General features: G+C 37.3%; 3 protein-coding genes across 8 annotated transcripts; 2 read left to right on the top strand and 1 right to left on the bottom strand.

The window, feature by feature from the left end:
* Window positions 1–552: 552 nt before the first annotated feature.
* On the bottom strand, window positions 553–3,594 carry LOC111444737 (pentatricopeptide repeat-containing protein At3g02330, mitochondrial). Its single transcript, XM_023082761.1, has one exon. The coding sequence runs from the start codon at window positions 3,502–3,504 to the stop codon at window positions 844–846; it is 2,661 nt and encodes an 886-aa protein (XP_022938529.1). The 5' UTR covers window positions 3,505–3,594; the 3' UTR covers window positions 553–843.
* A 298-nt stretch (window positions 3,595–3,892) lies between these two features.
* On the top strand, window positions 3,893–7,749 carry LOC111444905. 6 transcript variants are annotated; one of them, XR_002710755.1, is made up of 3 exons: window positions 3,893–5,199; window positions 5,309–6,597; window positions 6,736–7,055. XR_002710755.1 is itself a non-coding variant. In XM_023083031.1 (2 exons), exons 1-2 carry the CDS (start codon window positions 3,926–3,928, stop codon window positions 7,469–7,471), a joined length of 1,320 nt encoding a protein of 439 aa, XP_022938799.1. In that variant the 5' UTR covers window positions 3,894–3,925; the 3' UTR covers window positions 7,472–7,749. The 6 variants fall into 6 exon arrangements, 5 of the variants coding, with proteins under 5 accessions (XP_022938799.1, XP_022938800.1, XP_022938803.1 ...); XM_023083031.1 differs by lacking the exons at window positions 5,309–6,597; window positions 6,736–7,055 and adding an exon at window positions 7,426–7,749 and having other exon boundaries at window positions 3,894–5,199; XM_023083032.1 differs by lacking the exon at window positions 5,309–6,597 and having other exon boundaries at window positions 3,894–5,199; window positions 6,964–7,062.
* Window positions 7,750–12,822: 5,073 nt separating this feature from the next.
* LOC111444906 (basic leucine zipper 43-like) lies at window positions 12,823–14,068 on the top strand. The gene has a single exon (XM_023083036.1). The coding sequence runs from the start codon at window positions 13,069–13,071 to the stop codon at window positions 13,606–13,608; it is 540 nt and encodes a 179-aa protein (XP_022938804.1). The 5' UTR covers window positions 12,823–13,068; the 3' UTR covers window positions 13,609–14,068.
* The last annotated feature ends 1,609 nt before the right edge of the window (window positions 14,069–15,677 follow it).

Genomic DNA, 15,677 nt, shown 5'->3' with positions numbered 1-15,677 from the left:
ATGGAAGCTGTGAGATGTAGTGGCACTCCCGGACATAATGTGCACAGCTCGAGTCCTATATGTTATTTGATATCAATCTTTTTAAACTATCTTTTATTCTACAAAAGATTTCAATTTAAGTAGGGGAGGGGTATATACATTATTCTTGGACACAACACTAACAAATGCATCCTCCGTAATGCTATGATTAGGAGTTGAAATGAACTAAACTCGAGGCTTCTTGAATGATATTGTTCTAGTCACCATTAATTTTTCTGTATGATTTCACTGGATTTAGTCAATTGTTTTGATGGAAGGATATCACTCAGAAGTAGAAATCTATGGTATCGAAGAATTTTCAGCCATTATTTATTTTATGGAATCAGTTAATGAACTTTGGCATCTTATTGAACACTCACGATAATATTGTTCCTCCTTTGGTTTCTTTATCTCCTTTGGTTTCTAGGAAGTAACATGATCCTCCAATAAGAAATCCACAAAATCTCGAACTTATTCGGATTTTCTTAAATTAAAAAACTTTCAGAAACTAAAAAGAGAAAAACTACTTCACACTGCATTTGAACTCGATGGCCTCAAATTAAACAATAAAGAATTAACATTGAAGTTTATATCAACTATTTTGCTTTGGGTTAATGCACAATAGTACGCAAGGTTACCATCAAAAGTTTGTAAGAAGCCCAGCTAGTTCATCCTATCATTTGTTGGGAGCTCATGACTCCATTGTGCATGTGGGATTGTTTGTGCCAATACTTCAAGAGTCTTCTTCCCACCAAAAGAAAAAAGAAAATACTTCTGATGTCCTAGTTAACAATCCAATGCCCATCATCATTCTCAACACTGACACTAAGAAAAGCCATAGGATTTGACCTCCTGATGCCCATTTTCTTCAATCCCTTCAACCTGTATGGTGTCTGTATCAGGCGCATACCCAGCCCTTCTCATATCACAAATCAGCACATCAAGCAGCTCGTAGATCTGTTTGCATTTTGGATGTGCTTTCTCACAAACAAGAAATGTATGTACTTCATCCTTAACCTCAATCCAGCTGCAACCTGGCTCCTTTTTCAAATTGTGATATCTCATTGTTTGTCTCATCTTTGAAACTTGTTGCCACATGCCTGCATCAGCATAGATATTTGATAGAAGGGTGTAAGCAGCCGAGTCTTCTGGCTCCAATTGCAAGAGTGAACCAGCTGCCTTCTCTGCAACTTCTACATTCCCCTGGATTTTGCAGATGCTAAGCAGAGTTCTCCATATAATTGCATCTGCTTCAAATGGCATGTCCTGTATGAGCTTTAATGCCTCCTCTACTTGGCCTGATCTCCCTAGAATATCCACCATACACGAGTAGTGCTCGAGTTGGGGGTCTAAACCATAGATACTTGCCATTTTGTGAAAATAACATTGGCCCTTCTCAGCATTTCCCACATGTGAACAAGCTCGAAGAACCGAAACAAAAGTTGCATGGTTTGGTTTCATATTCTCAAGGAGCATATGTTCAAAAATCTCAAGGGCCTCTTCCCCTAGACCGTGGTGAGCACATCCACAGATCATGGCATTCCATGTGACAGAATCCCTCTTGGGAGCTTTCTGAAACATAAGTAGAGAATCGTGCATATTTCCACATTTTGAGTACATGTCAACAAGAGTGCTTGTAATATACACATCTGATTGCAATTCCAGCTTGATAATTTGTGCATGGATTTGCTTTCCCAGTCCAACAGTAGCCAAGTTAGCACAAGCGTCCAGAACGGTTGCATAAGTAAAATTGTCAGGTTCTACACCCATTTCCAACATATGAGAGAAAAATTTTTGTGAATCTTCACTTTTCTTTTGCAGTGAAAATCCTGAAATGATTGCATTCCATGAGACCATTGTTTGTTCTTCCAGCCGGTAATGGATCTTTTCTGCCTCTTCCATCATTCCACATTTGCAGTACATATCAACGAGGGCACTTCCTACAAACATGTCCAGACCCATTCCAGATTTGATAATTCTTCCATGAACCTCCATGCCAGTGTTGAAAGCTTGCTGACCTGCACAAGCTTTTAAAACACTACCATATGTGAACTCATCAGGTTCCATCTTTGTGTGTAGCATTGTAGCAAAATGTGAGAGCGTTTCCCGGTCGCTTTCATTCTGTTCACAAGCTGTAATGATAGCATTCCAAGACACCGCATCCCTTATTTCCATTTCATCAAACATGCAAGAAGCTTCAACTAAGGCTCCACATTTGCCATACATATCCAGTATGGCATTTGCAACACAGATATTTGATGAAAAATTAGACTTAATGGCTAATCCATGTAGCTGAACCCCCTCAGAGAGCACTTTGATCACTGCAGCTGCACTCAATGCACCAGAAAGAGATATTTCATCGAAACTGAAACCGGTTTTCTGCAACTGAAGAAATAGCTTTAAAGCTTGAAACCCTTGCTGATTTCGAGCATACCCGATTATCATGGCATTGTAAGATTGCAAGTTATGGTCTGGTAACAAGCTAAACAGCTTGTGGGCATCAGACATGTTGTCACACTTAGCATACATATCCATAGTAGCAGTTCCTACAACAACATCAGATCCAAAATCAGCCTTCAATGCATGGCAATGCAACTGAGTACCTAATCTAGAGGCAGATAATCCTGCACAAGACCTGAAGACACTAGCATAAGTAGATTGACACACCCCAATTCCCCTTCTCTGCATCTCTTTGAATAGTTTAAGGCCCCTAATCAACTGATCATTTTGAACACAGCCTGCAATTGCAGCACTCCATGAAATCCAATTCTTATCTGGCAATTCAGAGAAAACACTAAGTGAATCCTCTAGTTTGTTACACTTGGCATACATATCTACTAGAGCACTTCCTGTCACAACATCATAATCAAAACCCATTTGGACTGCAATACCATGAATCTGAATTCCCAGAACGTAATTTTCCAACATGGAGCAAACTTTTAAAGAAACCGCCAGGGTAGTTTGGTCTAACAAAACTCCCATTTCTCTCATTTTCAAAAAGACAGCAATTGACTTATGTATGTCACCATTTTGCAAGTACCCAGAAATCAAAGAATTCCATGAAACCACATCACCATGATGAGGCATGGAATCAAACAACGCCTGCGCAACTTCCATCATTCCACCCCCTGCGCAGCCAAAAATCATGGTGTTCCAAGACACAATGTCCCTCTGCGGCATTTTCTCAAACACCTTAAATGCATACTCCAAAGCGCAACATTTAACATACAATTGAATTAAACAATTAGTTACAAAGACAGTGGGCTCAAACCCAGATAGAATCATGTGAGCATGAGCTTCTTTTCCTGGTTTCAGAGCTCTCCGGTTCGAGCACTCCTGAAAAATATGAGAGAAAGTCTTCCTGGTGGATGGGATTGTTTGGGTCGCAGAGAAAGTTGAAGCTGCACATAATTGCAGAAACTTGCTCGACGTTTCCAATGGGAGATATAAAGTTCTTACAGACCAAAAGCGAGAAAGAAAAGCCATCAACAATGGTACTCATGCTTTGGCGGGCCTTGGACGTTTGAACTTAGGCTTCACTTGCCTCTGCCATGGAGCTGTGCCCGCACATTTGCACGCTGCACTACTTAATAAAACAAATACAAATCTTATATTATATCTTTAAATTATACGTGTATATATATATAGTAGTATTTTTTAATTTTTTAAAATGTTAAAATGTATTAATTAAAAGTAATTTCAAAAAAAATTAAGATATTAATGCAATTTTGAAGGTATTTTTAAAACAAATTATTAATAAAAAAATCTTATATTCTTTTTTTTTTTTTTCCTTAAAAATTAATAATTAAATAAATTTCTGAATTTTAGTTTATTGAGAATGGAGAAGAAGGGGTATAAAAGCGTGACTTGGTCAAAATCCGCGAACGTCATTTCCCCCAAAATTTCTATGGATTTTCTCTCCATTCCTAAACTTAATCTTCAACCTAACGTGGCTCTTCCTGATCAAACCCACTCCGATTCTCCTTCTCCGGTACCGTCTGTCCCATCCCTCCGCCGCGACGATCTCCCCAACACCATGGATTTCAACCCCTTTGCCACTATCTCCTCCATCGTCACATCTGCCGACGATTCCTTCCCTTTCGACACCGATTGGTTTTCCGACGCGGATTCCGAGTCCGAGCGTGATGTTAGTTGCTTCGTGACTGATCTTTTTGAGAATCGTCGCTTCACCGATCATTTGCACGCTTTCAGCGATTACGATCGAGGTCTGGATTCTGGGCCAGACCCATTTACGCATTCTGCTAACGACTTGGGCATTTCGGGATTTGAAGATACCGGTGAGATTGAATCTCACTATATTGAGGAGCTGTGGTCGGCTTTCGCTATGGAATCTGATAGCCGGGTTTCGGAGGTGGATGTGAGCATGCCAGTTGCGGATTCGACTACTAGTGGCCTTCGGATTGTTGATGTGGATTCGGACTCGGAGTCTGATAACGGGATGATTGGTGCTCTGCAACTCGTGACAGGGGATGATGGCGAGAATGATGCTAATTGGGTTGAAAATCCGAATCCTCTCTCGGATAGCTTCAGCTTTTGCTTTCAGGGCCAGAGGATTCCGTACGAGGATTTTGAATGGGAGGAGGTCGAGGAACGGGTGGACGAAAGGGATAATTTGAGCGCAGTGGTAGATGGAGCTGAGGAATTGTCTCTTGCATCGGGTTTTTCCAACGAAGAAGAAGCGGGTGAAGAAGCGGGTCGATGGGAAATCCTATTGGTAATGAACGATATCGTAAGGAATACGAACTGGGAACGGGATAACGATGCTGAGGCGTACATAGCGGACCAGGATGATTACATGTATGCAGGAGAATACGATACCCTTTTTGGACAATTCGTTGAAAATGAGAATGCTTTGAAGGGTAGTCCTCCAGCAGCTAAGAGTTCTGTGGAGAACCTTCCTCTGGTTGAGTTAAAAACAGAGAATCTGCTGACAGAGGAACTCGTTGCCTGTGCCGTTTGTAAGGATAAATTTTCAATGGAGGAAAAGGTGAGGAAGCTCCCCTGTGCTCACTATTACCATGATGATTGCATTCTGCCGTGGCTGAATATTCGAAACACATGTCCTGTTTGTCGATATGAGTTGCCAACCGATGATCCAGATTATGAGCGCAGGAAGAGTCGGAGGGCGGGTGGTGGCCTGCAAACGGATTTGCGGGTCAGGTACAATTTTGAACTGATAGCTTAAGATTAGTCCAATCTGTGAAATGCAACCTGTGAATAGCGTCACTTTTAGATGAAGAAAGTTGCTTACGATTTTGCATTTGTAAAGGTTTTGTGGTAAGATTTCTTTTAAAAGTTCTCCTCCTGGAACAACTAGCATTGCTGTTGATACGCTCAAATTGTCTTCACAGGTATCCATTGTTATTCAAATGCTTGGTAAGTTTTAGTCGCTAATAGTAGGGGGAAACTATACTATCTTACCTTTGTTGAATTCAATTTAGGAATTATAAAGTTTGAGACAAAGCATACTAAGTGCTGAGCTTTGAAACTGTTTACTTGTGAAGTATTAAATTTGTATATTTATATGCTTAGAGTATCCGTTGGTAGACTTGTTAAATAGGAAACTCCTGGCGTAAACTTTTGTGTGGCGCAATTGCTTGATTTTGGGTCAAAATAATTCTTGTAAGTTTGCTTAATAGGCGTGGGAAGGATGATGCTTCTGTCATCGTGTTCTGGTTATTAATACTTCATCCGGTTATTGGACATAGAAATCTTAGTGGATATGCTTTGGCCTTTTGATTGTGTTTGGGAGTGTTTTCTCTCCTAGTATATTAAAAGTGCTTTGTCAAATAAAATCATTTTCACTGTGCTTGACTACGTGTGAAAATTTTGTTTATGGATGAAGAAACGTTTAGTGGACACTTCTAATCATTCATGATATTGGTTCAGAATCGGGATTCTATTAAATGAAATCTTCGTTTTTGAGAAAAGAAGTATCTTGAGAAATGGCTTCCCGCTTATTGATTATTGAAGTGTTGTGGTGTGAATCATACTTTTTTTTTTTTTTTTCTTTGGAATTATTTTGGGTTTTTTGTTTAAAGATTTTTAGAAAAGCATTTCTTTTATCAAACAATCTTTCAAAGTCACAGACTTCTGAATTCTGGTGTTAGCTATTGTTACATTTACTCGCCTGTTATCTTATTCTTCCCTTCTTTAAAATCTCTCAGAAATTGTCTTATGAAATATTATTCTGGTGTTTTTTAGTTTCTATGAGTTGAATCTCGGATAACTTGAGCAGTAGATACAATGATCGTCGTTTACTTTTATGCCTTATCATAATATCCATTGATTAATTGATTTAGCTACTAAAAAAAGCCTGCATTTCCTTCATGATCTATATGATGTTTGCTGCTTCTTGAACACAATGTAGACTATGACATTAACCCAATGAGTTGTGTGCCTGTATTTCTTTCATGGTCTGTATGCTGTTTGCTGCTGCTAGAATGCAATATAGACTATGACATTAAACCGAGGGTGTGTTGTGCCTGTATTTCTTTCATGGTCTATCTGATGTTTTCTGCTACTAGAACGCGATATAGACTATGACATTAAACCAAGGTTGAGTTGTGCCTGCATTTCGTGTTTTCTGCTACTAGAATGCGATATAGACTATGACATTAAACCGAGGTTGAGTTGTGCCTGCATTTCGTGTTTTCTGCTACTAGAACGCGATATAGACTATGACATTAAACCAAGGTTGAGTTGTGCCTGCATTTCGTTCATGGTCTATATGATGTATGCTGCTGCCAGAACACGATAAAGACTGACATTTAAGGATGAGCTGTTGTAACAACTTCCATGATTTATCCTCATGTTCTGGATCAGGATTATTCTCTCTTCTCACTTGTGATTTGTGAATCTGTGATTGGTACTTTTGTTATTATCGTTGAGAACCATATTTGTTACCATATTCTTCTTATCCAGGTTCCCCTTCCACCCAAGTTTTGATTGAATGATTCATTCGGTTGAGTGAAACTCTTTCTCCTGAATTGGAAATTGGATTTGAAATTATTGAAGTGTTTACTACGCCTCTGCAATTTCGCCCTTTTCGATAAAGGTTGGTTTGAAGTATTCTTTCCAGGTTTAAGATGCTGAACATATGAAATTAGCTGCGTTGGTTATGGAGTTGTTTGCTATAGTTTTTTTTTTTTTTTCTTTGTTTTTTGCTTTTTATAATAATTTTTTGTTTTAAACATATAAAAAGTTGTCACGAGATGATTAATCGTGAGAGGTACATAGAGAGGTCTTAACTATGCCTAAGAAACTTAATTGAATATAGATATGTTATATTAATGATTATGGATAAATTTTTCTAAATGTTTTTAGTATTACTCGTCTCAACATTGAAGAATCTTTCTTTTATCTTTTTATCTCTCGACTTCTCGGGATGGGGGCAACTATGGAAAAGCTATGCTCGTGTTGGTATATGTAAACGTATGAATGTGCACATACTTTGAGAAGGAAATGAAACTATTACATGCACATGCTTGAAGAGAATAGTCCAACTCTAGAATTCACTTTGCATTCGTAGGTAAAATTTCAAGTAGATTTAACTAGTTAGCTTTGTCTTTTGCATCTCTTTGCCTATGATTCTTGTCTCATCATGCATCTATTTATAGCTTCTTGCCTATAATTCTTGTCTCACTGGAGGAGAGTGCAAGGGATCACCAATCAAGACTTTTTCACACTTTTACCAAAGAGTAAAAATATTTCGACGATCAAACTTGAATTAGGTTTGGCACTATTGAATGTGTATTAATGGGAAACTAAAAAGCATGAAACGGAATTTAACAAAGATAATTGCTTTAATAACTTTAAGAGATTCAATATATGCTTAACGCACGAAAGAGAGCATCTACTAAAGCGACTTTAATGTTAAATCCCAAAGACTTGAAGGAAACGTTTCCAAGTTAAGCTAGACCATAATTAATATCAAGTGTAATACCTTGTAGTTCGTAGAATTGCATTACGTCATTTATGGGTCGGTAATCTCAAGGACTAAAATGGAGTATTATTGAAATGTCCTGTCAAAGAGAGAGTTATGCCTCTAAAAGATCGCTTATTAGCATGGGCAAGGAAGAGAAGAAGAAAAAAGCAGGGCAATATGATGAGTGGTAGCTATCTTGTCAAAAGGTTGCCTAATGTTATTGTGGTTATCCTCAAATTATGATAGTGGATTAGGATTTTAATCCAAATTTTGGTGAGCAAAAAAGAAGCTTAAGTGATTGTCTTAATCCAAATTAAAAATGCACTACCACTCCCTTAACTGCACTTAGCATCATAATCTAAAGCATATACATTCATTGCACGTTTAAGTATGGAAAATCACACAAAGTTCAAGATGTTACCCAATGAGTTAATCTATCCGTGTGTATAATTGAAGCAAGAAAACGATAGGCATAAAAAAGCAACATAATGGTTCAATCTCATGAAACATCAATTATTCAAAGGAAGGAAATTGAGACCTCAATGTGCTTAAAAGTTTGATTTGTCTTTCATTTTAACTAGGGTATGGGTAGAGCCAACCCTGCCCAAAGAACTATTAAGGACGAGTCCTTCCATTGCTAATAACCATCGAAAGGCTATAGTTATACACGAGTCACCTAGAAGTACAATATGTGATGTATGTAAAGTAAAGGAGAAGAAGAAAACTTATCTTCGAAGCGCCGATGATTTCTTTCTTTCTAAAGATTTCACATCTCCGAAAATCTTTTTCTTTCTACTAAAAGGTCAGCCATCGAGTATTTTCGAGAACCAACCGTCCACCCTTTTTGAAAAGTTCGTAGACTCCTTGAATGCTATTAATATGAAGGAACTTCCTTTTACCACAAAGAATAGTGAATGAAAATGTGCTCAAATATTTCTTTCATTAATGAGAAAAAATGAGGAAAAAAAACCTAAATTTGTAGCGGAAAGAAACACAAGACAACATTTTTATTATAGTTACACGAAACGAAAGTATTTCAAAACGTTTGTAACACAAAACTATTACAATGTCATAAATAATTACAACGAAAGAGAAAATGTTTAGGGATACATTCAAATCTTTATCCACTAATAATTTTCTCATATTCTTTTTCGAAGTAGACATGAAAAAGGAAAGAAAATGATGGCGCAAAAGAAATGGTATATAAAAGAGAAAAAAGAAGAGAAACTTGGGCATTTGAATGATGAACACTATTGGATGAACATGAAGGAATAGAAAGAAAGCCAAGAAAACAAGCATCTAAAATAGGACAAACACTATAAAGATGTTTTGGGCATTTTCCTCTCTCTCTGCCCAAAAGAATCACCAAATTATAGAACCCAAAAAAGCTCCAATAATGTACATTTTGAAGCTCTATCCAATACTTTATAGGACACCCACCACAAGAATTTGAATCGAAAGAGAGAAAGGGAAAGAGCATCACCAAATACCATTCAACAAAAACATATATTGAGGTTGCTTTAATGGGGTTCATTGAAAAGCTACCCATTCATTCATTCATTCATTTATTTATTCGTTTATTTTTGCAATCTCTCTATAAAATTCTTTCTTTTTTAACAAAAGGAAAACCTGAATTGACAAGATGAGCAATAGGAGGGGTAGGATGCAGGGGATGGTGGCATTAACCCATGCGCACTTTGACCCACAACTTGTCATCTATCATCCCCTGTCTCTCTTTATTTTCTCTTTTTGGCTTTTTTCTTCTTTTTCTTCCTTTGCTTACTCCATCATCCTTCCTAACACAATTGTCTTTCCCCATCAAATTATTTTCACTTTTGTATATAATGGATCAGTCTAAGTACTTTTTAAAAAAACATATATTATTCCATACGATATTCAGTCTTTTAAGTTTTAAGCTATAGGAGGAAAGAAAAGGAAAAGAAGATTGGTCAAGTTTCCGCCTATGTAATTTGATGTTTGCTTTTGGTGAAATAGAAATCTCCTAATTCGGTTGATCATTTCGGTATGGGATTTTAGGTATCATACCGTATTATATGTTTAGGGTATTTGGTTCCTTGTATAACTCTTAAGTTAAGCAGTTGAGCATGTGTTTGATATGTTGAGTGACTCACTTGTTCAAGCTACTAGTTTGGTAATTCGGTATGTGTCTTCACAATTATAAGTTCCTAAAGAATCCACAAACTTGTACTTCTATAACCTATTCCTTTTTACACTACAAATCCATAATTTAAGTCAAACATCATGGCAAACAAAACATCATGGCAAGTTTGAGAAGTGCTTCTAATGGACGAAAACAATTTTTGTTTTGCAAAGTCATCTTAAGCACACCCTCGATCAAAGTATGATATTGAATAGCAATAGTAGTTGTTCATTATGAATTATTCTCTCCTTTGCTTTGAAGTTTGTACCAAAATTTGTGAGTTCATTCAAAAGGGCAAAGGAAACAATAATATTGCTTAGCAACACTCTACAACCCCTTAATATTAGAGGAAAAACGGAGCCTAAAGAACATTGCCAGGAAGGAGCCCTCCTGTTTCATACTGGCTGGAAGTTTGTTCGCGATCATCACCGGATATATAACATATTCATATGATTTAACATATTCATATGATGTACACTACAAGTACAATTGCAGAAAGACTGAACCATCTGTGAAGTTTCTGATACTATTGGACAGGAAACATGCTGAAATCTGTACCTTTCCCACATATCTACTAACAGCTTCCCACCCAAATCTCAGACACACTCACAGCTGAGTGAGGGAGAGAAAAAAAGACAAAGAAAGAGAAATGGTCAAAATGTTTCTAATGACAATGTTGACTAAGCAGTCCACTCAATCAGACAAGAGCCTCAAGTGTGGGGAAGCAGTATTTTTTGTTTTTCAAGTTCTCTTTTCTTCGGTAAAGATTATGGTATTACATGAATCAGAGAAAAGCTCTTTATTGAATGGAAGACTAACTTTCAAAGCAAGTATACAATTGCTTGCAAGTGTGGCTGTTCCCTCCACCAATCAGACAAGATTTTCCACTCTGAAAGTAACTTTTTACCTTACTGACTGAGTGTGGTTAGGACCTCAGCTACACTCTATGTCTTTTAGCAGCTAGTAAAATGTGATCCCCAGTTCCACCAACAAGCTAAGATTTGACCAGATTTTAAAAATAACATGCTTGATTGAAGCAATTTTACACGGTTGGCCATTAATTTTTTAGCAGCTCAACATCGTGCAACTCTAGCATCTAGTATCACTTTCCCGGACGACAGAAACTTGACAGTGATTGAAACAACAAGACTAAGAAATAATGAACTAAGGTTAAAGTTTGAATTAATCTTATTTTCCAAAAACCATCAAGTCAACAATATCATTTTGCGAAAAAAAAAAAAAAAAAAAAAAAAAAATTTATATGGAGTGCTGGGTGTTGACAACTTTCGTACGACGATGTTTCAATTGACTAGGTCCCTTATGATGTAGGATGACGTTGAAGTTTTCTACTGAGTCTAGATCTCTATCGACTTTGAAAGTTCATATATCATGTAAATTTTTCGACATACTTAGAGAAGATATTGCAATGTCTACTACTTTCATTCAATCAGATTATATACCTAAACCAAAGATCTTAATTACAGAAAAGTGCCTTTCTTTCACCTCAACTTTAAAATTTTAATCTCTTCGTTGTGCTAAACAAATATACATCGGGACTTGGTAAGAAAGCCAAATCTGAAAAAAGATGAACCACCAATAAAAGATTTGAGTACTCTGCATCTCTCAGCAGTGTTTTTAAATCTAGTCTATTTCCAGTGACACAATAAATAAGCCTCGAGTTATCTATCTTTATAAAACTTAATTCATAACTTTACATGAATATAATATAATATGATAGTTAGTGCCTTGAAAATTGAAGTTTTTTTTTCAGCTACTTCTGCCTTTCTAGTGATGTCCTCCCTCCTTTTCCTTCTCCTTTTCTATCTTTTTGTGGGAAGGTGGGAGAAGGTTGAGTATGCATTTAAAATTGTGGCCATTATCTTTAATTATTGCTCTGAAATTTAAAGGATAAGATGTAAATGATTGGATCGAATTGCACTAAATATAACCAAAATGAACCTAAAGGGTGAAAAAGCATCTGGGAAGAGACTGCATCAGGGCCAATTTACAATCCTATAGTCTTATCCCAAACCTCAAGAATAGATGGTGAAAAGGTTAAGATGGTAGAATGATACTAAGAGAATTGGTATGCCTCAGACCTTTAAGATTCAGACACCAAGAAGAAAGAGACGTAACTATAACCTCCACTTAGTGCTATGATTGGTTCAATATCATCTATGAGACTAAGGGGTCAAGTTTTTTATTTTTATTTTGTTGTTAGTTTAGAGAGGATTGGAGCCGTGTATTTTAAAATGAGATTGAAGTCATTAACCTATTAATAGCTTCATTAGACATCTACCCTATTGATAGTTGATGAATAGGAATGCAAAAGAGGGCTTTGCTTGCCTTGTCCGTCTTTCTTTTGCTTACATCACTGGATTGATTTGTTTAGTAGAGTTATTTTTTCTTCTTCTTGTTAATATTATTGTCATTTTTTAAATTTTAGATTGACTTCTCCACATCCTTTGATGTACCGTTCTTCTTTTTCTAACCATTCTATCATAACAATAATTATACTTCCCACAATATGTATGCTCTCTCTGATGTAAGCAAGATATGATGTGAAAACTATTATCACAGAGATAATCAATTCTCATGTATATATATATATGAATCATGCATATATCACAAACACATACTGTTCGACATCAAGTAGCCATAACGAGAAGGAAGATACACAACAGATATAGTAGAGTACCTGAATGATCTCATGACATGAAAGCAAAGAAGCCGTGCCATAATAGGACATAGACAAGATCTGCATGATATTCAAGTGATTCAAGCTCTGACAAACTTTCTCAAAATCATCCACGTTCTTGAGAGTGGGCCAATGAAACCTTTTACATGCTATAAAGCATCTTCACCACCAAACTTCCCATTCTCCCAGAACAATATCTTCTCCCCTTCAAAGACCCAGAAAGCTTTCAATAAGGCCTAAAAGATGCAGCCTGGTGAAGTCACAAGTCTCCAATATCTCATCCCCTCCAATTTATCTCCATATGCTACTCACTTTCCCATGGCTCAGAACAACTTATCTACAATGCAACTTAATGAACTCTCCAATCCTCTATATAACTTCCAAGGTTCTTCTCAGTTCCAAGATTTTAATCGACATCCATGCTTGAGTAGCAATTCAACTTCTGATGAAGCAGATGAGCAGCAGCAAAGCCTCATTGACGAGAGGAAGCAGAGAAGGATGGTATCCAATAGAGAGTCGGCACGCCGGTCACGTATGCGCAAACAGAAGCATTTGGACGAGCTTTGGTCTCAAGTGGTTTGGCTTCGGAATGAGAACCATCAGCTTATAGATAAGTTGAACCAAGTTTCAGACTGCCATGACAAGGTTGTTCAAGAAAATGCTCAACTCAAAGAGCAGACATCTGAACTCCGTCAAATGATCACAGAACTACAGGTCAATAATCCTTACCCCAAATTCAGAGAACTTGAAGAAATCCCCCCCAACACACCATCCGAGAGCTGAGTCTGCACCAAGATAAGCCAGGGTGAGGAGGAAATTTTTTCCAGTCCCTGTCTCCATATATGGTTCTTCTGTCTTCAGTCTTTTCCTCCGGTCAGTCTGTAACATCATGCACGTAAAGAACTGCAATAACTACTATTTGAGCATTTTCGTTGATTAATGCTTAATTGTGATTTCTTTTGGCATACAAGGCCAGCTTAGATCTTCTGAGTTAGCTCCATATGGAAACACAGTGAAGGATCCATCGTAATTTTATTTCAAATATGGTTCTAAAAACTAATGACAACAGGACAACAAATTATGGGCAATGGTTCCTTGTCTCACCCCAACTTGGTATCCTCTTCGAGTGGTGTGGATGGTGAGAAGAGTGTTTAATGATATTAAGAGGCTTTGGGAGGATTATCAGGATAGTTTCGTTCATTTGGCTTCCTCTTGAAACAGATTTTCTAAAGATTTTTGCAACTATCTTATTTCTTTGTTTAGCTGATTGCGTGTCGTTTCTGTAGCTTCTCAGACAGGATTTTTTTCAGCTGTTCCTTACTTTTGTACATTTTATTTTACCAATGAAGTTGCTTACAAATTTGACGTGTTTAAGAAAAACCAGTACAGGAAAATTTTTCTTGACAGTAGCTACGCTGATTAAGTTTCATATTGTGCAGTGAAGATAGTAGCAATCGTGATGTTGAGTGTACTGAACAAGGAAAGCAATGAGCAAAATGATTGGATTATTTATATGTGATGGAGAAATAAGTGGTGGTGGATGGTCTTGGCTATTACAGATTACCCTTAAAATTTAAAACGAACAAAAAAATATCCAATCAAATTTTGAGCACTGCTAACAGCTTTTTGAGAGGTTTCGCGTTTGTGAATAGACCAGAGCAATATGATTGTGTATAGTTTTCTGTTGACCAATGACTACCACTCTTTTCCTTTTTAATTGTTTTTCATAACACAGACACTTTTCACCTTTTGTTTCTTTAAAACGTTCTTGAGCATCTTTTGCTAATTTCAAAATACAAACCAATGCTGAATTCTGGTAGTGTACAACTACTAATCCTCTAAATTCAGATGTTATAGAACCACGCCGATCCATAACAGCACACAAAATAAAAGGACAACCAGCCAAATCTAGTTGTGTTCCAAAGATTTGAGCTCAAGAAGATTGAGGAGATAAGTCCATTGCCTTCACAATTGATGAACTGTGCAGAAGGTTTTTTCGTAATCTTCTGCACAGTTCATCAATCACTAACTAAAACGGGAGTATTTGGATCAACCCAGGAGGAGACCTAAGTCTTCAGGGGTAAATCATGAAGAGAAAGAACTCGTAAAGCTAACAGTCATTCCATTAATCGATTGGAGACAATCGATATGGTATAGGCAACGAAACTCTTGGTTGTCCTAACTTTAAAACCCAACGTAATAACAAGAGCCTTGAGAGGTACAACGGGCGCGTCTTTGCCCTCCTTTGGAGACTATGGGTTGAAAGAAATGCTAGAATTTTTCTTGGTCAAGAGATTAACATGGTTATTTTTTGGGACTTGGCCACTCTTTTTGCTTCTACTTGGTCCTCCACAATTATATTTTGTAATCATAGCCTAACTCATATTTACACCACTTGGGCTTGGGCTTCCTCTACTTAATGTCTAATGTCCTCTTGTATCATTAGTCTCAGCCAGGTTTCATCATGCGCTTTCTAATATGTAGACGATGGAGGAGTCAACCCTTTTGTCTCTTTTGAGTGTTTGTTTTGTGACTGCTGGGTTGTAGTTCTTGGAGAAAGAATGATTCGTTCCTCCCTATTTCCGGTTCGATCCACATCGTACCGGAGTTAATGGGCCACGTCCGGCCACCAGTCCAAATCTTAGAACTCTAATACCAATTTTGTGCAAACCAGATGCTGAAGTTCTAATCAAAATGGTCAAAAGTTCTCCACGGAAATTATTGAAACTGGTGGAATAGATAACCCCACAGCACACACAATAATCCCAACAGAAAACATATGAACTTAATCCGCAGAGTGCCAACACTCAATTCACGGTAAAGCCAGGCATAGAAGACTGATGAAATCTCAT

The sequence above is a fragment of the Cucurbita moschata genome, unplaced genomic scaffold, assembly GCF_002738365.1.
Source record: "Cucurbita moschata cultivar Rifu unplaced genomic scaffold, Cmos_1.0 Cmo_Scf00007, whole genome shotgun sequence".
Taxonomy (NCBI): domain Eukaryota; kingdom Viridiplantae; phylum Streptophyta; class Magnoliopsida; order Cucurbitales; family Cucurbitaceae; genus Cucurbita; species Cucurbita moschata.
The sequence above is the reverse complement of the archived record's forward strand: the minus strand, read 5'-3'. Positions and strand labels throughout refer to the sequence as shown.

Excerpts from the sequence above, each read along its gene's own strand:
- LOC111444905 (XM_023083031.1), top strand. The coding sequence starts at position 3,926 with ATGGATTTTCTCTCCATTCCTAAACTTAATCTTCAACCTAACGTGGCT. Across the intron at positions 5,200-7,425 it reads CAAACGGATTTGCGGGTCAG|GATGGGGGCAACTATGGAAA; the intron begins GTACAATTTTGA and ends TCGACTTCTCGG.
- LOC111444737 (XM_023082761.1), bottom strand. The coding sequence starts at position 3,504 with ATGGCTTTTCTTTCTCGCTTTTGGTCTGTAAGAACTTTATATCTCCCA.
- LOC111444906 (XM_023083036.1), top strand. The coding sequence starts at position 13,069 with ATGCAGCCTGGTGAAGTCACAAGTCTCCAATATCTCATCCCCTCCAAT.